Genomic DNA, 25591 nt, shown 5'->3' with positions numbered 1-25591 from the left:
ATTACTTTGGTCTATAAAAATAAAGGAGACAAAAATATGTTAAAAAACTTTAGACCCATTTCATTGTTATGTGTGGATTATAAAATAATGGCTAGAATAATGTCCAACAGACTAAAATTTGTTTTGCCGAAATTGATTTCTATTTATCAAACGTGTTGTATCCCTGGACGAGATATTGCAGATACAACTGCAAGTATTAGAGATTTAATTGAAATAATTGAAAACGATGATTTAGAAGCTTTTCTTATAAAAGTTGACCAGGAAAAGGCTTTTGACAAAGTTGATCATGATTATTTAGTTTTAGAAAAATTTGGCTTTGGTCCAAAATTCATTCAGTGGATAAAAATATTTTATAAAAATGTAAACAGTAGCGTAAAATGAAATGGCTTTTTAACAAAATATGTTTAACTAAATAATTCAATAAAACAAGGATGTCCCGTGTCTGCTCTCCTTTACGTTCTAGTTGCGGAACCATTAGGGCAGGCAATAATAAAGAATAAAAATATTAAAGGTGTTGTTATTCCTAATTCAAATAAAGAAGCAAAATTTTTCAACATGCAGATGATACTAATATTTTTACTGCCGACAAAAATTCTATAAAAGAAACATTTAAAATTTTGAATCTATATAGTGAAACGTCAGGTGCTAAAATTAATAAACAAAAATCTGAAATTTTATGCTTAGGTTCTGGTAGCATAAACGATCAAGAACTAAATACATTGCAAATTCAGCGTTGTGAAACTGTAACTAAAGTTCTAGGAATTTATGTTGGTAAAGATAAACAGTTATGTGAATTATTGAATTGGAAAGATAAAATTAAAAAAATTAAAACAATTTTATTTTTTTGGAATAAAAGAGATCTAACACTACCTGGTAGAGCAGTTGTTCTTACATCGCTTATAATGTCTAGATTTTATTATACTTTAACAGTATGCCCGCTACCAGAGAACATAAAAAACGAAATTCGATTAATAGTTTTAAAATTTCTTTGGCAACATTGTTACGGCCAGAAATCGCCTTTAAATTGTAGCCAACAAAAGACACAAATCAATACTAAAATTTAACAATATTTATTATACAAAAGTTTACAAGAAGTATTTTACAAATATTACTGATAACTTAACTGTCAAAATATGAGTCCACTCTTTTATCTTTATCTGTATCCGGAAATCTTTCGGAATCCAATCTGAATATTATGTTCACTACTAAGGTCACAATCCAGTATGATGTTGTTTGTAGAATAAAAGTGTCAATCCAAATGCCGTGAATACTAATGTCTATCAATGTCTAAGTCCAAGTTTAATTATGAGAGTTTAACTTTAGTGTCTGTATATATAGTGTTGTCATGGAAAATTCTAGAACACTCTATAATGGAACATTGTGGAAAATCCTGGAAAGTTACAACGGAAGTTTCTGGAATAACGTAGAAGTTTAAATTACGCATCTTTTATAAGGATCATTCTAGAAAGTTCCAATCATTCCTAAACTGCACAGTTATAAGATTATTTGGTAAACAACTATCAGGCCATACAACACAAATTAGGCCAACATAAATAAACATAATAATTACAATATCATAACAACATAAGTCCCATTTGGTAAAGTATCAAACAATAATTGGTGAAAAATTAGTAGGAGGTTTAAATATTCCTGAAATTTTTCTAAAAATGCAAGCTTTTAGATTAAAATTCCTTAGAAAATATCTTGACCCGAATTGTCAATCAATTTGGAAAAGTGCACTTGATTATTTCATTAAATATGGATTTAAAACAAAATATTGTGTTCACGTATTTGAATTCCAAGCATTTGAAACACTTACCACTTTATTATCAAGAATTGTTTAATGCCTATTATAGAATAAAATCCAAGTTAAAATTTGAAATTGAAATTCAATATGTGTACGATAATCCTATTTTTTGTAATCCAAATATAAAGCTAAACGGTAAAATGCTTCTTTTCGAAAAATTCATTCACTCAGGTTTGATCCAGATAAAAGACATCTGTTATGAAGTAATTCCCGGATTTTATACTTCCGGTTCGATAGTAGAAATAATTCAACAAAATTTTCCTGACGAAAAACCACATGAAATAAAAGCTGCATACGACAAGATTTTAAGATGTATTCCTGAAACGTGGAAAATTTTACTGAAATCCATAAACCCGTTAAATGCCGAGAGTATTCCGAAATTACGTATTTGTTTTGAAAACGACAGAGAAGTTCCGTTTTTAGGGGCAGTTACAAAATTATTTTACAAACTCTTACTGTCAGAAATGTTTGAAACGCCCACAGCTGAAAAGCATTGGGCGGAGAAATATCCGTCGATCAATTTTACTAGATTATATTCAGTAACCAATCAGAATGGTCTACCTCCTGACTGTCATTGTCGGAACTATAGGATGGTTCACAGGGCTATTTTTACCTTAGAAAAGTTGTTTAAATTTGGTCAAGTGGTCAGCAACACATGCAAAGCGTGCGGCCTATATACAGAAAACTTGTTACACCTGTTTGCCTTATGTCCGAAGTTGACCCCGATACATAACTTTCTGAAAGATATGTTACATAACATTTTTATTGATTATCCCCCTGATGTTGTGAATTTGATAAATTATGAGGAACTGATGATATTTGGGTACCTTGGTAGTTCAAAGATTGTGAACACATATTTTTTGAACTTTTTTCTGAGTATAGCTAGATTATGCATCTTCAAAACACGCAATCTTAAAGTGTTTCATAACAAAGAAATAGACACAGTGAGACTATTCAAATTTACAATTACTAAATGCATAGAATATGCATACACTTATTACAAAATAAAACATCAACGACAGATCTTCGATAAATATTTTTTACGCAATAATTCCTTACTGCGTATTGAAAACGACAAAATAATTTTATTTTTTTAAACACATGAAATCTATATCAAACTGATTACAATTGTTAACTAGCATTTTCTGAATATTTTATTTTGAACCGTTAAAAGAACTTTACAATTTTGGAAAAAGGAAAAGTGTCCGAAAAATTAATGTCAAAAAGGTGTGTTTGACTTTTGAGAAAGCATTAGAGATATCTCTCTTGTGGTATACATTGAATTAATTGTCATTGTTTTATAAACACTTGTCTTTTAAAAAATATATCTAGATGGAAATAATTACTAACAAAAAAGTTAATACTAACAACTCTGTACATACCAAAGATGGCACCAAAGAGGTTTGTCTCTTGGTGTTTTTATGTAAATAGTAAATAAATAATTTTAATGATAAAAAAAAAGTTGGACTTAAGTTCAAATGGACGTATGTCCGCGTGGGTTCGAACCCCACCCGCACTAGTCTTATTTTTATTACACCAAATTGACATCTTGCCTGTAACTGAATGAGTTGTACGCAAGTGCAGCTCCTTATAATATCGAATAAGCAACGCAATCAAAGTTCCGAAATATTAATCTACAGTTGCTGCTAGAACAGTAAGTAATGCTTTAAATTGTAACCGCAGTATTTTTCCTAATAGCGCAACTGCAATCATGGCAGGAGTAACGCTAAAATTATCTGCAACGGCAGATATTATATGCCCATGCAGTACACTTTTATGGAAGAAAAACAAATATTTTATGTAAAAATGCTTCCGTGATGCGAATGGATTTTTTTTCCGGTCAAATGTTCGTTTATGAGATAATAAACTAGTAATTTCTTTCGCTCTTTATATACAATTATGGAAATTCTTACAGTAACGGTACTCATGTTGGCAAGACATACAGTTTAACTTAATTGAATGTTTCAGCATGAAATAAGTTGAATTGCACGGGATTTTCGATGAAAAGGCTGTCTATTTGATTATTTTTCGTTTGCGGTATTTGATCTACACAATTGCCAATTACAAATGAAATGCGAACATTGTGATAAGTAGCTAGAGATTCATGTAACCATTTAAGATCCACAATTGTAACATTGTGGTGGCCGAGTGGTTAAGGCGTTGGACTTAAGTTCTAATGGACGTATGTCCGCGTGGGTTCGAACCCCACCCGCACTAGTCTTATATTATTACACCAAATTGACATCTTGCCTGTAACTATATGAATTGTACGCAAGTGCAGCTCCTTATAATATCGAATAAGCAATGCAATCAAAGTTCCGAAATATACATCTACAGTTGCTGCTAGAAAAGTAAGTAATGCTTTAAATTGTAACCGCAGTATTTTTCCTAATAGCGCAACTGCAATCATGGCAGGAGTAACGTTAAAATTAACTGCAACGGCAGATATTATATCCCCATGCAGTACACTTTTATGTAGCCTTTTCATCAAAATTTGGGTTTTTAATGTAAAATTAGAATAATAGGTGAAAAAGCCTGTGTGAGACCTCGAAATTGAAGGTATTATCCTATTCCTTTATTAAATTATTGTTAATCAATAAAAAATCACTAAACAAATAATCGTGCTTTGGTACTAGCTGTTATCAAAGGGAGACAATTCAATTTCAATCTCAATGTGTTTAAATCCCAGAAAAGATAAATCTTGTTACACGTGGCGATAACTCATCAACTATAGTCTATTTTTAAAACATCTTCTAGATATGTATTTTGCTTAACCATGTTTTATAATTAATTCCTCATTTTGGGCTCGCAAGGTAAACTTTAGTAGAAACCCTGAATATGTATTTGTTATGTAATCTTTGTGTTTTTGTGAAAAGATAGTTTGTATTGTGTGCGTTGAGGCCATGTAGCTGATAGTAATAAAATATGCATGGGAGTTAAAAACGAGATGTGTGAAAAAATGGCCATTATTTCAAAGCAAACAAATCTGACTCGTAATTTTTGCATGTAGAAGAGAAATCAGGTGGTATAATATAATTTATTGCCGAATGCTGGGTTGTTAATGGGTGCGAGTCATTGTGACACTGATAAGGTGGTGGACATAATTATGGGAACTATGGAATGAGAGCACTAGAAATGAGAATTTGATGGATGAAAGCTTGAGACAGGGTGTTTTTAATCGTGAGAAAAGTGTCGTTAAAACATGGATAATGCATGTTGATGAAAAAAATAGGAGTGCTGAGGAACAGAATATGGAGTGAAGTAGGAGTTTAAGGAGGGAATTGGGAATCAATTCCCCTGTCCACCAAATAATTGAAAGCCATTAAAGAAATAAGGGAGCGGGGGTCTGCCATGTATGTATACGTAAAAGGATCAATTATGCAGGGAATGCAGACCATAGATTGGTCTTATTTGACAACTGATAAATAGGAAGACGAATGTAATAGTGCTATCTAAATTAAAAAAAATAAATTAAACCAATATATAATTCAACCAATAGTAGATTTTTGATTATGTAGACCAACAGTAGAGAAATGTAGCTTTGCATGACCGTATTAGTTAAAAATGCATCCAGCAGTACACAGCTACCCTTGGTGGGACTGAACTTCAGTCCACAAACATCTCAATTAGTTAGAGATGTCAACAAACCATATACAACTTAAGCCTAGGCAGCCATGTATAGCGCTATAGAGGGCATTTAATCAACAATATTCTTCCAAACGGCTTATATAAAATGATTAAGTCTTTCAAAAAAGGTTATAAATGATAAGCAACACTGCAAATACTGAACTTTAGAACATAAATAATTATCTTAAATAATGAATTTAAAACAGCAATATCTATTCAATTTATCAAATATGTACTGAAAAGTGGCATGTAAATTGTTAAATAAGGAAACACGCAATTTCTATTTTTAAACAAGGGAAATAATATTTACATGACAATCCTGTCTCCAAATGTATTTTAAACATTTTGTTTTTATCAACAATTACTAATTAAAAAAAAGAAAAAAACACATTCACACACTGAAGATTACATGTATTTTAGTTGCAACAACTTTATTATGGATAAAAACTGCCAACCTGTACCAGAAACAACTAATGGTTTGGAACAAACTATACACTATGAACGACAACTCGACCTAGAATGTTACTCACATTTGTTCATAATGTAAACAAACACGCATATAAAAAAACCGGTAGTATGTAGCAATTAAAAACAACCAGAATGTTGTAGTAAAGATCATCGAGAAATTGATTTGGTTTGCCGCCCGGAGATGCCGATAAGTGATGTTTTACAAAATCATGTTTTCAGGGGAAGGGATGCATTGTCCTTGCCAAAATTACAATTAATTCAGGTATCTAGCATTACTAACGTATATTGATACCACGATAATACATTGATAATACTGCCTTGTTAAATATATCTTAGAGTCAAAGAATGCAGCAATAGTTCTGTCGTCGACGGCCAAACAAAAAAGTCGTGATGATAAAGCATGCAATTCCGGAAATTGACCGTCTCCAAAAATATTTAATTCTAAAATTGAGTTATCGTCCTTTTCGCGCCTGACGACTATTGAAAAGGCTATTTTATGGAAGAAAAACAAATATTTTATGTAAAAATGCTTCCGTGATGCGAATAGAATTGTTTTCCGGTCAAATGTTCGTTTATGTTCGATAATAAACTAGTAATTTCTTTCGCTCTTTATATACAATTATGGAAATTCTTACAGTAACGGTACTCAGGTTGGCAAACCATACAGTTTAACTTAATTGAATGTTTCAGCATGAAATAAGTTGAATTGCACGGGATTTTCGATGAAAAGGCTGTATATTTGATTATTTTTCGTTTGCGGTATTTGAACTACACAATTGCGACTTACAAATGAAATGCGAACATTGTGATAAGTAGCTAGAGATTCATGTAACCATTTAAGATCCCCAATTGTAACATTGTGGTGGCCGAGTGGTTAAGGCGTTGGACTTGGGGGTGGTCGAGTGGACGTTTAAGTGTGATGTGGCAATTGGTAAAGCGGTGAATGGTAAAATGGTGAATGGCAAAGTGGTGAATGGTGAAGTGGTAAATGGTATATTGGTAAATGGTAAAGTGTCAAATGGTGATGTTCCGAAGGCTGATGAGTTAGATGAAGACATAGTGGTAGATGAAAGAGATGATGAAAAGAAAGAAAGAAACAGTCAAGATACTTCTGATAATATGACAGTTACAAATGAACAAAATGATAAAATTGTAAAACAAACTATTGTACATGAAAATCAAAACAAGTATGATTCTATTCAGATTCAAACTGAAGTTATTATACATGAAAATAAGGAAAGTAGTATCGAATGTAAAGATAGTAATGCAAAGGATGATGAAAAGATAGATGTTTCAATTGTTGCTGATTCCTCTTCTGGTGGTGATGTCACCAGAACTGGAATCGGAGATTTAGATAATATCTCGCCTGTTGGTGCCTCAGGTACTGATGGACAATATAACGTGATAGAAGGTTTAATGGATGTGTCTGAGGGGGGCGATGAGCTTTCTCAGACACCATCCCAAAAGTCATCAGTGAAGAGAAGGAATAAAACTAAGCATACTCCTAATGTGAATAGTGCTAAAATGAGAGTAAGATCGATGCCCTATGACAAAAATGTTAATAATGGATCATCTTAAAATATGTATTTTTTTACTTACAATGATGGTTCTACGTGTAAGTCACAATTGTAATGGAATTAGAAATATAGACAAATTTAAAAAGTATGTGTCTATTATGTCTGAAAAAATGTTGATTTTATGTTATTTCAAGAAACGTTTTGGGATGACCAACTTGTACAAAATGTAAAGCACTTATATCAAAATGTATATAATGGTGATATTTATCACAGTGATGGAACAAATAATAAGCAAGGTGTTGCCATAATTAAATGATTATATGAAATTATTTGAAAATATCATTATTGTTGGTGACTGGAATACATCATTGTCTTGCAAAGACAGATGTAGTAAACAGTACACAAAAATGATGAATCGGTCAAAAAGTTGAATGATATTATGCTTAATCATAATATATACGATATATGGAGATTTAAAAATCCAGATAAACTTGTATTTTCAAGAAAAATGGTTTACAATGGTGAACTCAAACAATCAAGAATAGATTATTTTTTATTGAATAGAAATTTGACATTTTTTGTACAGGGTGTATATCATTATGATACTACAATTAGTGATCACTGTTTTGTTGAAATAAAAATGAATTTTGAAAAAATTGAAAGAGGTCCAGGTTTATGGATTTTAAACAATGCATTTTTGAAAAATGAAGAATATGTTTCAAAAATTAGAAATATCATTGAGGAAGAAAAACAAAGCACACTTTTTAATTCAGAGTTTCTCATTTGGTGGGATAATTTAAAATATAAGATCAAGAAATTTAGTCAGGTATTTGGAAAAAGAATTCAGAAAGAAAAGAATGCAGAATATTTTTTACTGCAAAATAAGCTGAAAAGAATATCAGAGAGAATTGCTTTATGGGAAATTATTGATGTAGCTCAGTATGGAAATTTGAAATTAGATTTGTCAGTGTATGAAGAACAAAAATGTAAAGGAGCAATTCTGCGTTCAAAGGCATTTTGGGCTACAGAGAGTGATAAATGCACTAAATATTGTTTTACAAATGGAAAAGCAAAAGCAAGAGTCACATTGCATTAAAGAACTATTGAATGAACAAAATGAGAGTGTTACTAATACTGAAGGTATCTTAGATACGCAGTATGATTTTTATAGTAAATTGTATTCTTCTGTTAAAACAGATGATGATATTATGAAAGATTTTTTTAAAAATGTAAATACTAAAATAAATCAGGAGGATGTAGATTTATGTGACGATGATATAACAGTAAAAGAAATTGAATTTGCATTACAGAAAATGGCTAGAAATAAAAGTCCTCGCTCTGATGGTCTTACAGTTGAATTCTATTGTACTTTTTTAGTTCACTGAAAGACATTCTATTGAAATTGTTTGAAGAGATTGAAAAATATTCAGCTTTCTCGGTCTATGAGATGTGGGATTATTAGTTTAATATTTAAGAAAAAAGGAGATAAAAGATTTTTGAAAAACTATAGACCTATTTCACTCCTTCAGGTAGATTATAAAATATTAGCCAAAGTGATGGCTAATAGATTTAAACAAATTTTATGTAAAATTGTATCAAAATGTCAGTCTTGTTGTATACCTGGTAGAGATATTGCTGATACTATTGCTAATATAAGAGATGTACTTGACCTTATAGAAAATGAAGAATTGGAGGGATATTTACTTAAAATGGATCAGGAGAAAGCATTCGATAAAGTTGGGCATATTTATTTAAGGGAGGTTCTTAAAAAGTATGGATTTGGTGATAGATTTATAAATTGGGTAGGGATTTTTTTATACAGATATTCAAAGTTCTGTTAAAAGTAATGGGTTTCTTACTAAATATTTCAAAATTAAAAATGGGATCAGACAGGGATGTCCCATTAGTGCTCTTTTGTGTGTGCTTTCTGCCGAACCATTGCAGTGTGCAATTAGAAATAATTCAAACATTGAATGTATTAATATACCTAATTGTGATGAAAAAGCTGTTATTTTTCAACACGCTGACGATACTTCTCTTACATTATGTAATAAAGAGGCTATCAATGAAACATTGAATATTTTTGAAATTTATGGAAAAGCATCAGGTTCAAAGATAAATATGTCAAAATTGGAGATTATGTGTATTGGTAAAGCAAAAGTTAATGTATCAGAAATACAGCAAATAGGGTTGAAGTATTCTATAGATTGTATACAGGTATTAGGTGTGTATGTAGGCAAAAATAAATTACTTTGTGATGATCTTAATTGGAAAGATAAGATTAGTAAAATTAAAATGTTAGTTAATTTATGGAAACAGAGACGATTGACATTATCTGGTAGAGCTACTGTAATATCCTCACTATTGATGTCTAGGTTATGGTACACAATAGCAGTGTGTTCAATTCCTGATTGGGCTTAACAGTCAATCAAGAAAATATGTTTAGATTTTTTATGGAATAATGGATCGCATTTGATCAAATATAGAACGATAATAGGAGACAAAACTGATGGAGGTTTAAAATACCCTTATATTTATTTAAAACTATTAGCATTTAGATTAAAAATTTTGACAAGATTTTTAGATAAAGATTTTCATGCTATATGGAAATACACTATGAAATATTTTTTGAACAAGATACACAATACAAATCTTGGTGTACATTGTTTATTTTTATTGCTACAAAAGAAAGATTGTACAAACATACCTGTGTTTTACAGGGAAATCATTGATGCTTGGCAATATTTTAAACCTTATGTTGATATTGATATACGATCGGTTGATATTTTTAATCAACCAATTTTTTTGAATGAATCCATCAAGATAAATGGTAAATGCATATTTTGGAAACAGTTTGTATTAGCTGGAATTACCAAATTAAAACATGTAGCATATGAAGTGATTCCAGGTTTTTTACCTTTTAATGCTATTCATGAAATGATTAAAAATGTTGATGACAATGTAGATTGTAATAACCTTAGACAGCAATATAATAGTTTGCTAGAATGTATACCAAATGAATGGGACAAGGTGATATCAAATGAAACAAAACCAGTAAACTGTGATGATGTTCCATTGTTTATTGTAAATTATAATAACAAAACAAAAGATTTGTATGTTGTAAAACAAAAGATTTTTATGGTATATTAGTAGATAAATGTTATATTGAACCTGTTGCTCATCAATATTGGTTAGAAAGTTTTAATGTCCAATATGTTCCTTTTAAGTTCTTATGGACAACTGTTCACTGCTATTGGAAATCGCCAGACTGTGTGCAATTAGATTTTAAAATTGTTCACAATAGAATATTTACAAATTTGAAACTAAAAAGAATAGGACTTTCTGACTCAGCCTCTGGCGTATAAAATTATAATCCTGGTACTTTTGATAACTATTTACACCACTGGGTCGATGCCACTGCTGGTGGACGTTTCGTACCCGAGGGTATCACCAGCCCAGTAGTCAGCACTTCGGTGTTGACATGAATATCAATTATATGGTCATTTTTATGAATTTTCTGTTTACAAAACTTTTGAATTTTTCGAAAAACTAAGGATTTTCTTACCCCAGGAGTAGATTACCTTAGCCGTATTTGGCACAACTTTTGGGAATTTTGGGTCCTCAATGCTCTTCAACTTTGTATTTGTTTGGCTTTTTAACTATTTTGATCTGAGCGTCACTGATGAGTCTTATGTAGACGAAACGCGCGTCTGGCGTATAAAATTATAATCCTGGTACTTTTGATAACTATAATCAGACATTTGTGATAGTTGTAAATCTGTAGTAGAAGATTTGTTTCACTTATTTTTGAAATGTCAAGATCTAGATGTTTTTCATAACTATATGTTTGTTTTTTTATGTGAACTTCTAGAGAAATGTGAATTTGATGTCTTGGTCAATCAAGGATATAGACAGATGTTTTTGCTTGGTATGACAAGTACTTATACTGATGTAAATATATATTTTGTTAATTTTGTTCTTTCTGTTGCAAGACTTTGTGTTTTCAAAAGGAGACAAATGATCAAAAATGATTTCAAGAATATAGATCTTAAGAGATTTTTCAGGTATACACTGAAACATTATATTTCTTATTATCATCTGTATTGTAAGATTGTAAACAAGATGAACATTTTTGAAACGAACTTTCTAAAGAATAATTGTAAAATGACTGAAATAGATGGTGTTTTGATGTTTAACTTTTAATGACATGTTAAAAAATACTGTGATACTCTATTGAATATTTTATTCTTTTATTATTAATGTGAATTGTGATTTTATATGTTTTATTGAATAAAGATAAACAAAAAAAGGCGTTGGACTTAAGTTCCAATGGACGTATGTCCGCGTGGGTTCGAACCCCACCCGCACTAGTCTTATTTTTATTACACCAAATTGACATCTTGCCTGTAACTGAATGAATTGTACGCAAGTACAGCTCCTTATAATATCGAATAAGCAATGCAATCAAAGTTCCGAAATATAGATCTACAGTTGTTGCTAGAACAGAAGTAAGTAATACTTTAAATTGTAACCGCAGTATTTTTCCTAATAGCGCAACTGCGATCAGGAGTAACGCTAAAAAAAACGGCAGATATTATATGCCCATGCAGTACATTTTTATGAAAGAAAAAGACATATTTTATGTAAAATTGCTTCCGTGATGCGAATTGATTTTTTCCCCGTTCAAATGATCGTTTATGAAATAATGAACTCGTAATTTCTTTCGCTCTTCATATACAATTATGGAAATTCTTACAGTTACGGTACTCAGGTTGGTAAAACATCAAGTTTAACTTAATTGAATGTTTCAGCATGAAATAAGTTGAATTGCACGGGATTTTCGATGAAAAGGCTGTCTATTTGATTATTTGTCGTTTGCGGTATTTGATCTACACAATTGCGACTTACAAATGAAATGCGAACATTGTGATAAGTAGCTAGAGATTCATGTAACCATTTAAGAACCCCATTAGTAACAGTGTGGTGGCCGAGTGGTTTAAGGCGTTGGACTTAAGTTCCAATGGACGTATGTCCGCGTGGGTTCGAACCCCACCCGCACTAGTCTTATTTTTATTACACCAAATTGACATCTTGCCTGTAACTGAATGAATTGTACACAAGTACAGCTCCTTATAACATCGAATAAGCAATGCAATCAAAGTTCCGAAATATAGATCTACAGTTGTTGCTAGAACAGTAAGTTATACTTTAAATTGTAACTGCGGTATTTTTCCTAATAGCGCAACTGCAATCAGGAGTAACGCTAAAAAAAACTGTAACGGCAGATATTATATGCCCATGCAGTACACTTTTATGAATGAAAAAAACATATTTTATGTAAAATTGCTTCCGTGAAGCGAATTGATTTTTTTTCCGGTTCAAATGATCGTTTATGAAATAATGAACTCGTAATTTCTTTCGCTCTTTATGTATAATTATGGAAATTCTTACAGTAACGGTACTCAGGTTGGTAAAACATCAAGTTTAACTTAATTGAATGTTTCAGCATGAAATAAGTTGAATTGCACGGGATTTTCGATGAAAAGGCTGTCTATTTGATTATTTTTCGTTTGCGGTATTTGATCTACACAATTGCGACTTACAAATGAAATGCGAACATTGTGATAAGTAGCTAGAGATTCATGTAACCATTTAAGATCCCCATTAGTAACAGTGTGGTGGCCGAGTGGTTAATTATATAAGGCGTTCGACTTAAGTTCCAATGGACGTATGTCCGCGTGGGTTCGAACCAAACCCGCACTAGTCTTATTTTTATTACACCCAATTGACATCTTGCCTGTAACTGAATGAATTGCTCGCAAGTACAGCTCCTTATAATATCGAATAAGCAATGCAATCAAAGTTCCGAAATATAGATCTATAGTTGCTGCTAGAACAGTAAGTAATACTTTAAATTGTAACCGCAGTAATTTTCCTAAATCAGGAGTAACGCTAAAAATAACTGTAACTGCAGATATTATTTAAGGAATGACTGTAATATTTTTTCTATTTATGAAGACATAACATAAAAAATTTGGTGCACACTGAATAACGCGAGGAGCGGGTTATTTAACAGTGTACACCGCATTTTTTATGTTATTTCGAATAGACAGAAAAAATACAGTCATTTCTTATAATTTAATGCTGAGTTCACACGTAATTCGAATTCGATTCGCATTAACTAATTCAAATTAGTTTAATTTGCATTCGAAACGTTTAACGTCCTAACGTCAATTTTAATTCGAGTTACAATGCGCGTCAAATTTGTTTTACTGTCCAAACGACGTTAACTTTTAATTCGTATTCACAAAAGCGTTTTTCTAATGCGAATTAGATAATTCGAATTAGCCAATTCGAATTAATTCGAATTAAAAAAGAAGAGTATGTGAACGCGATTTGCGAATTCGATTCGAATTCGATTCGAATTCAATTCGAATTAAATGTCCGTGTGAACGAGGCACAATTCTAAATTACATTTTAAACCGTAGAATACCATGAAAAATGTGATGACGTCATGGTCACATGACAAAATTATGTCTATGGGCTCATAACAAAATAACGTCACCCAATCAGAGGACGCGTCACATCCAAAATTAAACTATATGCCCATGCAGTACACTTTTATGAAAGAAAAAAAACAATTTGATGTAAAATTGCTTCCGTGATGCGAATTGAATTTTTTTCCGGTCTAATGATCGTTTGTGAGATAATGAACTAGTAATTTCTTTCGCTCTTTATATACAATTTGGAAATGCTAACAGTAACGGTACTCAGTTTGGCAAAACATCAAGTTTAACTTAATTGAATGTTTCAGCATGAAACAAGTGGTCTCACAAGGGATTTTCGATGAAAAGGTTGTCTATTTGATTGTGTTTCCTTTGCGGTATCTAATTATAACAATTGATTCCTAAAATAGAAACGTGAACATTGCGATGCGTAGCTATAGTATCGTCTAAACAATTAAGAATGCCATGCGTACTCGTCTTAATTTTATTACTCTCAATTGACACATTGGAAAAGTCGAGTACACGCCATCTTCGTTCTGTAACCAAGGGTTACGATCCATTTCCCTCCTAGCCAGTAGAGGAGATGAGGGAAGTGGATCGTAACCCTTGGCTAGCGAAGATAAGTACACCCTACAATGATTCAAATAATAAAATTGAGAATGGAAATGGGGAATGTGCCAAAGAGACAACAAGATGTATGTTTTCCTTTTCATGTGTTGAAGATATTTTTTTATTAGTGGTAAAATTACTTTTAGAAATAATAAACAAAGAAAAACATGGAAAACAGAATATCATATATATTCATTTCTATTGTTATGGCATATGGTCTACACAACTGTTTTTATATTCCCCTACACATGACGCAAATGCTAAAACGTGTGGTATATAACTCTGCTCATGTGTAGCGTGGAACAAATGTGACATAGGTCCTTTTGCATAGATTGCAACATCTTCTCCTGCATGTGTAGATGGGTTAAAAGGAATGGCTGATTCCGATACATAGTTCTTATCATCTACAAAATATAAAAGATTTCTTATCAGTGTCTATAAGTATTCAATATATATCGGATATGCACGACCATTTTGGTATTCTGGGGAAAAGAGGAGCGTCGTAACTTAGGTATCTGATTCATCACTACCGCTCGCATTAAAAAACATTTGTTGTTTTCATTTGTAGTAAATCACAGTGCATATTGAGTATGTGTCTTAGGACAACATACGTTTTCTTTTAAAATATTAAATGAGTAATTAGCAAAGCACGCTCTGTCACCATAATTTTAGTTAACCTCAATTGCCTCATTGGTTAATGTGGAAGGATAACAATGAAACATTTATCTGAGGTGAACCTTCTTCTTAAAACTTCCCATGCTTTCTATTATTTCAAATACGGCATATTCTTAAGGAGGCAAAAGCCGCTTTGTACATATCTATGAATAATGGTAGAGTATTTTTTTTACCATTAATCGGTAAGCATTTCGCCTTCTTTGTGTGTGTATCTTAGTTTTTCCATTCCAAACTATAGTCAACTGAATAATCTCAATATGTTGTTTTGCTTTCGCTGTTATTTTATAAAGTAAATAAATCTCAATTTAACAACGGTGTCTATAGTATTTACCTGTATTCACGCTAGTTAAGTCAGGTCTGGATCCTGACCATGCTCCAGGACCAGTACCATAGATTAATGATGTCAATGGTTTGTGGTCTTTAGCAAGTTCGAGTTGACCAGCACTGTTCTTTATCAAACCTAGAAAATATTTTTTTAATGTAAGAATTAATATAAATTATGCTATATTTTCAATTTCTTAAATCACGATCGCTCATTAAGTGTTAAATTGCAGCTTTTATACAAAAGTGATCTCAAAGAATGACATGACTTCAGTTATTTGTTTACTAAATGATACTAGTAAGCTAAACCAGCTATCAACCACTTTTTTTCCAGGAGTAAAATGAAATTCTTAAAAAAAGTACTCGGGAAAACTGTGCGGTCAATACACTATGCTAACTATATTGGCTCGATATGATTGATTTTTTTTTTTCATATTATTATCAGATTGGAAACACTCATTGCATTTACTTTTAAATCGTTAATAGTACTTCCTTGTCAGATAGCCGCGTGATTGCTCATATTATTCCTTAGCTATTGGCAACTTGAGATCAAGTTTCATTTGCGTTTGTTTCTATTTCAGCTTTCAATATATAACCCAACTTGGTAAGAATAGGTAACAAACGAAAGAACCGGTCAAACAGTTCGTGGACGAGTCTACTTTTTAACGGTTGATATGAAATAAATGTCTGACTCTCGTAAAATAGCATCTTCTATTCCTTTCAAATCTGAATACATTCAGAACTCGTACAATTTAAATGCATTTAATCTGTAAATTTTGTATAACACCCGTTTTTAATTCTAATTGGTTCAGCAAGTGGGGTTTTCAGAACCGAAATACACGAAGTTTGTTTATTCATCATTCCTGTGTTTTGTACTTCAATAGTCCCATAAATGACTCCCTTCTCAAGGCATTAGCATTTCTATCATGAATGTCTTAACTGAGGTACAATTGTTAGATGGTATGAAACACCAATTTATATAACAAATACCAATTACTCAGAAAACTCACCCAAAATATCATTTCCTCTAGCAGGATATCCAGCTAGAACCAAAGTGTGTGAATGGTCAGCTGTAACTACGGCCAATGTGTCTCTATCGTTTGTCATACTATCCATTTTTGCAACAGCGTCATTGAAAGCCAGAGTTTCATGCAATGCCTTAACAGCATGATTGCCATGATGGGCTAAATCTATTTTACCACCTGTATTATAAATAGAATACATTTTCGAATTCTATTAGCTCTTGTGTGCGTTTAAGAAGTAAATTACAATAAACCGTTCCATAATTTACAAGGGCAATTGAATTTACATAATAAATAACCATGAAGGATGTCTTATATATTGAGTCGTATTTTTGTTCTTGAGGTAAGAATTCACGCTAAATGAGTTTGTGTGTGGTTTGGTGCTGATTTTGAGAATGCTGTCTGTCTGTCTATCTTGCACTTGTATTTGTTTGCCTCTTTATTGTCGTCTTTCTTTCACGCATACTTCTTAAATACCCTTTCATGGGATTTTCAATGAATCGTAATACCCTTTCATGGAATTTTCAATGAATCGTATCTAACACTGTTTTCAGTGTATTTATAAGAGCCCAAACGGAGACTTCTTAAAGGATGTTCAAGAAAATAAATCCATGTTACAAGTTTTTTGTGAATGATTTATTTTATGTTTTGGCTATCATGATTTGATGGCTAAATTTTTGTTTATTTTTCTCAAGCACAAAAATCGTCCCAAAGGTGTCCTTCTAATTTTGGTTGTTCAAAAGTGCATTCAAAGTTTTCAGTTTTGAAATTGTTTTATGTCTACCCAGACAAAACTGTTCATTTTTTTGTAAGAAACAGAGAAAATAAAATGAAAAATAGAATTCCGTGTTTTTGTCGCCTGTCAAGATAGAATGGGAAACATAGGGAGGCCACTACGACGGTGACTGAGTAAACTATTGTGATAAAGCTTTGTATTATAGAAAGAAAAGACCTGGATAGCATTTGTCCGTTGTCTTTGACCTCCTTTTCATGATTCAGCGGCTGCTTGAAAACTGTATAGTGTTTACTATGTGATTTTCTCACTTATCATGAGTGAGTAGACCTTTATTTGGTATAGCTGCCATTTCGATTTGAATATATGTAGTGAATTCCTCTTGTAAAACTATAAGTTGGTTTGAACTAGTCTGTATTTAAGATACTAAAGTATCATGTCATCTCAATTTGATGTGTGAGATGATGGTAAGGTGTACATGCTTGTTTGTCAGGGTTGTCTGATCCTGATCTTATTTCCACCGTTTATTGGTCAATGTTTTCGTATTTAGTGTAGTACAAAGATAAACAAACGGTCAAAGATATTTGGTGTATACAGAATGATTTTAACTTGTATATGTACATCTTGCAAAATTTATCTGACATTAACCTCATTGTTACGGTCTTTTTTGTCCATGTAAGCTTTTCGTGTTTATGTCTATTTTTCAGATTCTATTAGCAATAGATCACTTATATGTGGTGTACAGAATGAATGATAGGTGGACATGTACGTTATCTTGAAGACGTTCATCATACATACAATCAATATTTTTTTTTATAAAAAATCTTGCAAGACATTTGAGTGTGAGCAATTTTGATTCATATGTATTCTAAAACGGATTTTTTTTTTCAAATATACAATAAATATATAAAAATGTATCCCTACCTTCAACCAATAAGAAGAACCCTTTTGGATTTTTCTGTAGAATAGTAATTGCTGCTTCGGTCATTTCTGCTAGGGACGGCTCACCAGCAACTTCGTAATGGGTATCAAAACGATCAAGTTCATAGGCCATACTGCTACTGTCAAAAAGACCTAAATGAATAAAACAAGTGGCAATTTAAAAACGGTGTTAAATGTATGTGGGAATGTTCTGAATGGTCTAAACTTATCAAAGGAGTAGGTTCAGTATTGTAAGACCCTTTTTTGGCCCCAAAATATATCCGTTTTACAAAATTGTTATTGTGTATAAAACTTTTAGTTATTTATTGGATAGTAGAATACTTCTGCTACATAACATGGACTGTTTTTGACAATACAATGCACATATATCGGGTACTGGCATCATGAAGTCATGCTAAATTACAAAAATCTTCACAATTCAAGCATTTGGGTTAAATTTCACACGATTTTCGTCTCAAATGGGAGTGGCCGCATTCGTGTTCATTCTTAATATTTGAATGAAAGTTGTATTTGATGATAATACATAGCATATATAAAGGTTGAGGATGACACACGGATGCGGCCACTTTCATTTTTGACAAAAACTATCTGAAAAGTGATGTATTATGGCATATTTGATAGATGTTTCATATCTAAGATGGAATATGAGCGTCTGAAATGACTTAATCAGTTCAAATCTTTCACACAAACTAATGGAATCGACTGAAATAGACACTTAAGTGTTTTAAAAGTGTACAACATTTTACATCAGATGAGTCTGAGATTTGAGGCCAAAATGGACCTACTCCTTTGAAATTTAACTTTGTCTCTTTTGTCTGGCAATTTCTTTTAAATGTTTGTTTCCCGTTTTATACTGCCTATGGCTGTGGATTTACATTGGTATGTTAGGTAAGCTTGTAGCGCGGTACTCATAAGGTTTTCATGCAAACGTACACAACTCATCTCTTTGTATGTTTTCTTACTTTCTTGAAGTATTTAACTCAATATTTGGAATAGTTATCTCCCTTGGATTTAATATTTTCTATAATATAAGCAGGAAACCTCCCTTCCTTCATGCATAGATATTACTACCGGGCTGAATAGCCAAAACGAATATGCTAACATTCCTCCTCAATTTAATGTGGGGTACCGGTGCTCTCTCCGGAAAATAACATAATATACCAACCTAAAAGGTAATCAAGTTGACTGAAGTTCGTCTGATGAAATTGTTTAGAATTCCATACATATTTGTGAGACATGTTTCTTGCTGTTTTGTCATTCTCCCATTCCTATATAATATGATATAAAAAATGATATTTCAAATTTAATTACTACCACTCATTATTGTGTTTAAATTGATAGCCATTTTTTTTTATCTCTTCAAAATTGACCTATTAGGTTAAATGCATCTAGATAATTAAATACGCTCATTTATATCAACTAAAACAATACATTTAAAATTTTATGCAAGTGCACTTATAAAATTGAAAAAAAAACGTCTGTGCAATTCTACCTACGTGTGTCGAATATTAGGGTTTTCCAGCTCATCAAATCCTAGTTTTCTTACAATCCAATTAAGCATTTAATTTAGAAAGTCTTTTTTCACTTTTACTTAATATCCATAGAGTAACTCTCTAGTTCATTCCCAATGTTTTTGTGTTACAATAAGTTGATCTTTGTTATGCGTACATTATCTGCCGTAAACCCATGATGTTGACCTTTTGTAGCATGTATAATATTTCGCGTCAACTTTTTTTTCATTTAATAACTCACATTGCATTTAATAAGTTTCATTTCGTTATGAAAAGATTCAACCTTACCTTAATAAGATCTCGCCCATCTCTGCGTCCATAGTGTGTGTTAGAACCAGATTCTGGGTCTGGAGTTGAATATGGTAAGAAAAAACGACGTCCACCTCCCATCAAAACCTACAGAATACAAATAATATACCCGATCGTCTTTTATAACTTAAATAAAACTATGTAGTATAATTGATTATTCATTAAAAGACAACTATCCATAAAAACTAAAGAATAAATGTCCGATGTTCACAATTACCTTGTTAACTTTAAGATGGAAAAAAAAATCGAAAACTTCGTTTCATTGAGTGACCTTGAATTATTTTCTATTTGCTTGCATTTTTCTTTGTTTTTTTTTTTTATTATTGTTTTTCTGTTGTGTATTACGTTCTGTTTTTAATTGTTTTGTTGTTTACCACTCAGACAATTTAAATGACACAGTTTCACCTTCAAAAGCTTTTATTTTAACTAAAGATATTAGTGCTTGTCGTTTAAAGGGACACTAACTGTCAAATTCATGTTCGATTTGACCATTTCATATTTGATTTATTGCCACGAAAAATATTTATCCAAATTACAAAAAGTCTACAATTAATGATCATTTACAGGCATAACAGGGCAAGGGCTCGATAAGACATGTATGTAGTTTCGTTTCGCGTGTATTTTAGTCTTGATTACATCTATTAACTATCAAGTAGACCTTCGAAGACCTCCCATGGTCATTTAAGCGATAAAACATAAAGAGAAAGAGAAACTAGTCCAATTGGTTTTTTTCTAGGTCAGTTTAATTTCCTGTTATAGATTAAAAATAAATGTTATTCACCGTTTTTACCTTCACAAGTATTTTTTGTGGATCGAACCAGTCAATCAAATGATTTACCTTTGTTTCACTTTCAATGTTGGCATTCTTTTCCTTTATTTAAATAACCAAACACGCACACTTCACGCATTATCCATCTCTAGGTAAGGAATTTAATTGAAGTTCACATGAATACGGATTCAATGAAGTCATATTATTCACTTGCAAGTGGATAATACATCCTCAATGTTTCTTAGTTTAATTTGACCAAATTGAACCATACTGGATCCTAAAAGCGAATTAGTGTTTCACTATATCACTTTCATTAGTGATTGAACAAAAAAAAAAAGATTTATTATAGATCTCGTAGCTAGTGTCCCTTTAATTAAGGCAATGTCGGTGTATAAGTACATTTAATCACGTTTCAACGATACCTGAATATTTGGGTTTTCCTCTACCAGCTGAAGGGCTATATCTTTACATCCGCCATTCACGTTCTGTGTGTAATGATCTCCCTCCCAACTCCTACTAGCAACATGTGCGTACGCAGACGCAGGGGTAGCATGTGTGATTCTCGCTGTGGTCACTATACCAACAGACTTTCCTAAGAATACATATCATTGAAGAAAAGGTTTACTAATGAATTCAAAAAGATTCAGACACTCTTCAGCAAAAGTTTTCTATTGCTGTTTATTCTTTCTGTAATTGAGTACGGAATTTATCTACAGTATGGTACAGAATAACTAGTAGCGGACTTTGTTGTGTGACTATTTGAATTTGTTTCATGTCCAATCGTGTTACATTGTGTTACGTTGTTGTTTAGAAACAGGTCAAATGTTGCTTCATTTCTGTACATAATGGTACGGTGTACGTAATTGTTTGTATATATGCATTGTTGATTTGAAGTTATATTCAGTAGTGAGTCCATGAAAAACTGACGGAAGTACTACTATCAATAGAAATCATATTACAGAAATAAGATTCGAAAACATCATTTTATTTCCTGTCTTTTCTTTGACGCGCTTGATTTTGGAGAACATACTGTTTTCAGACAGATTTATTTTTAGTGTTAAATTCATACTATAAGAAAATAAAATGCATTGTGTATCAATTCATGATAGCTTCACGTTCATGAAAAAAGGAAAAGCGCATGAAAATGGTTTACATTGCTGCTCCTTATCTTAAGATATGGTAAAGCATTATACAAATAGCAAAAACATTCACATCGGTTCATATTTACGACAGCCCGAACACATATTTGAGCGGAAATCTTTGCTCATCGCAGCATTTAAGAACTCAGCAACTGGTTATTTCAACAAATTTGGGAAAAGGAATCTAACAACTGTCGTTATATATAAGGAAGAGTAGTTTCACAATTTATGGGAGAAATGACGACGTGTTTGGTTCATTTATCATTTCTGCTTTTTCTTCACAATTCTAAATGAAATATGACACCAATGTTCCAATAAAGGGGGGAATTGTTTCATTAACGGACAAGGTTCACACGTGATGGTACAGTAACTGGTCCTCATATCTATGTCGCATTATTACACTATATTTGTTTTCTCCATTACATGACCTAGCCCATACAAATCATTATACCCTCCCAAATCACCAAACTAGAAATCCGCTTTTTAAAATGATCCTATTGTGCAAAGCTATATTTTGGTAACCATTGATCTACACGTTTACATTTTTGTCATGTTTAACTATATTAAAGAGAAACTTTGAATTTCTTACGGTTACTGGTATTTCCCTACTTAAAAGTGAGAAGTTTAAACGATAATGTTAGATATGTGATTGACTTTTTGGAAATCCAGTACCATTCCAAAATTCTGAATTGTCCGTTACAAGATATTTTATTTGTTGATTTTCCGTAATTTCATGTCAAACCCAGAATATCATCTTAAAAGGGTTAAAAAGTCATACCTTCCGCCAATGACCAGTCTAGAATTGTGTTAAGATTATGTGCAGGTGAGGGATCACAGTGACCTCTGGGTATAGAAGCATCTACACCGATAACACCTTTGTTTGTCTTAACTCCTGACAAGAAGGCGGTTCCGGTTCCGGCAGAATCTGGTGTTGTGTAATCTTGATTGTAGGTCTACAAATTTTAAACAAGGTACGTTCACTATATTAATGTGCTCTTGTACAACCTTTGTGTTTAATATAAGATTCAAAGCAAGATACATGTAACTATGTTAGTGTGATCTTGTACAGAAACTGTGTGTTTTATATATTAAGATTAAAAGCAAGGTACGTGTCGCTATGTTAGTGTGTTCTTGCACAAACTCTGTGTATTCTATTAACCGAAAGCAACAATTACATATTTTTTACTTTTGTAAACGTTGATCTCTGTCGTACCTGATTGCCATTGTCCCTTAAACATGTGACATACACGAGAGAATCGGTATACAATTTTAAGAAGTTCAATGTCAATCTCCCATTCAGAGTTATCGGTCCTTTCTCTGATAACTCTGCATAGGACATTGGCTCAATGTTTTAAACCCCATGTTGCTTGATTGATAGAAACAAGCAACAACTGTTTACAAATTACTTATGTTTTCAGGTTAACATATTTCTCAGTTTTTAGATTAATTTTACAGAATTTTAACTCAATGAACATAAAGTGAGTTATACTTTTTTCCAGAAAATTAAGAACGTAACATTCAAACCTTAGATAACGCTATGTGTGGAAATGTTTCCCAGCTAAGTATAGTTTCCTCTCCAGTTTTACCATTAAGTTGACCTTTGAGGATTCTTGATGAAGTAACAGTCGACATGCTCATTCCGTCTCCAAGCATGATTATGGTATTTTTTGCTTTCCCAATAATTGGTTGGTTCTTAATAGCATTGTCTAAGTCGGCTTTTGCTTGATTCCTCCAATACAATGGAGCTATAAAAAAAATTACTCAAAATGAGGCTTTGTAACAGTTTGAAACCGTGGATATGTTGATTATCTTGATTTCTATGTTGAAATGTTTTCATAAAATTGAAATTGTTACAAATAGGGTAAGTACTTGAAATTTTATATACACGCCCGTTTTAATTGGTCTTATTTTTATGGTACATTTCAAAAAATGGGACACATACAATTACGATAATTAAAGCACCATGGTGATTTTGTATCTGCACATACTTAAAATAATGAAAAGTTTCTAAGGAAATAATTTTAAAAACAAAGGAACATTAAATCGAAACAACAAGATAGCAACACCAAACCCACCATTAACCCGTGGGTAGAATGTTTCATGATCAACATCAGAAAGCATTTAGAAGGTGACACAAGTGCAGAAAGATTTATGAATATTCATCAGCTGATCGTGACGCATATTATTTTTTTTTTGTGACGACAAAATTGACAAAATTGGATTTTGTCTCACAATAGACAATTTTGTCTCACAAATGCCAATTTTGTCTCACAAAAGTCAATTTTGTCTCACAAAAGTCAATTTTGTCTCACAAAGTCAATTTTGTCTCACAAAAGTTAATTTTGTCTCACAAAAGTCAATTTTGTCTCACAAAAGTTAATTTTGTCTCACAAAAGTCAATTTTGTCTCACAAAAGTCAATTTAGTGTCAAAAAAGTCGATTTTGTGTCACAAAAGTCGATTTTGTATGCAAATTAGTTCACAGGATCAAAACTAATCTAATTTGCCTACAAAATTGACTTTTGTCGCCCAATTTTCAAATTAGGTAACAAAAGTAAAGTCTGTGTAACAAAAATGAATTTTGTCATGACAAAAGTAACTTTTGTCCACTGATAGATAATTTTGTATGACAAAATTTTAAATTTGTAGTCTGCCACAAATTTTGTTAAACTGAACTCATTTTTGTTGAACAAAACTCACTTTTGTCAGTACAAAATTGAATTTCGAGTACAAAACCACAAGAGTCCCATTCGGCGCCCCGTAATCATGTGCCATAAGGAAGAATAAGTCTAGATATGGAATTCTTTTAAATTTTAAAACTTTCAAACAGTTTGGTATCTCTACATATAATCAAATAAGACAGAATACATATGTATTCAATGAAATATGTTCTGTATGACAAGGTAGCTCTAGCTTTAAAACATTGGTTTACTGAACGTACGTGAAAAATATGTTTTGTGATGTTAACATATATATATTGCATTTTTTGCCAATCTCGGTTATGTAAGAAACTAAAATTTGACTACAGATTTTTTTCTCATTTTTTCAACATAGAATGTTAGAGGTAGTAACAGCTAATAATAAAGTTCTTCATACATTGTCATACGCGTGGGTTAAAGCAATTATTAAATGCTGGTACACATGACAAACTTTCATACTGTCAATTGTCATTCAAAGGTTATCGTGTCTACTTTTAAGGTTAAAACGACAGACTTTCTAGTGGACCCACATTAAACAATTTCTAGTATAGCAAGCTACTTACTTTCACCATTGCCAGTGTACTGACTATTAAATAAATCACTCTGACTACTTGATGGGGCGTTATCCAACAAGAATCCGTACGTTGACAAAACTAAAGACAGAACAAAAACTGCTGTCGCTGCCATTTTCCATAAATTTGTGCCAGTCTTCGGACAAGTTATGCAGATAAGACATATCACCAGGTCGTCTCTCACATGATCTGCAGTAAAGGTCAATACCAAATACTTAAACATGTAGCACTGGTTATAATCGTCATTATGTGAATCTTTCAGTCAGGTGTTTTCTGTGCGCATTGGTATACATTCGACAATAAGAAAAAAATACTAATAAATATTGTTTCAAAAAAAAAATACAATTCTACTGCTACACAAATTTA

The 25591-nt window shown here is 32.0% G+C and overlaps 1 protein-coding gene across 1 annotated transcript; it reads right to left on the bottom strand.

The window, feature by feature from the left end:
* Window positions 1-14707: 14707 nt before the first annotated feature.
* On the bottom strand, window positions 14708-25381 carry LOC143080272 (alkaline phosphatase-like). Its single transcript, XM_076256014.1, has 10 exons — window positions 25217-25381; window positions 23480-23700; window positions 22734-22908; window positions 21239-21408; window positions 20027-20134; window positions 19393-19495; window positions 18210-18359; window positions 16541-16732; window positions 15541-15669; window positions 14708-14938 (listed from the first exon to the last, which is right to left on the bottom strand). Exons 1-10 carry the CDS (start codon window positions 25338-25340, stop codon window positions 14739-14741), a joined length of 1572 nt encoding a protein of 523 aa, XP_076112129.1. The 5' UTR covers window positions 25341-25381; the 3' UTR covers window positions 14708-14738.
* Between the last annotated feature and the right edge of the window lie 210 nt (window positions 25382-25591).

This window comes from Mytilus galloprovincialis, chromosome 6 (assembly GCF_965363235.1).
Source record: "Mytilus galloprovincialis chromosome 6, xbMytGall1.hap1.1, whole genome shotgun sequence".
NCBI classification, from domain to species: Eukaryota; Metazoa; Mollusca; class Bivalvia; order Mytilida; family Mytilidae; genus Mytilus; species Mytilus galloprovincialis.
This window is presented reverse-complemented; position numbering and strand designations above follow the sequence as displayed.

Excerpts from the sequence above, each read along its gene's own strand:
- LOC143080272 (XM_076256014.1), bottom strand. The coding sequence starts at position 25,340 with ATGGCAGCGACAGCAGTTTTTGTTCTGTCTTTAGTTTTGTCAACGTAC. Across the intron at positions 23,701-25,216 it reads GTACACTGGCAATGGTGAAA|CTCCATTGTATTGGAGGAAT; the intron begins GTAAGTAGCTTG and ends TTTTTTTTATAG. Across the intron at positions 19,496-20,026 it reads ATGGGCGAGATCTTATTAAG|GAATGGGAGAATGACAAAAC; the intron begins GTAAGGTTGAAT and ends CATATTATATAG.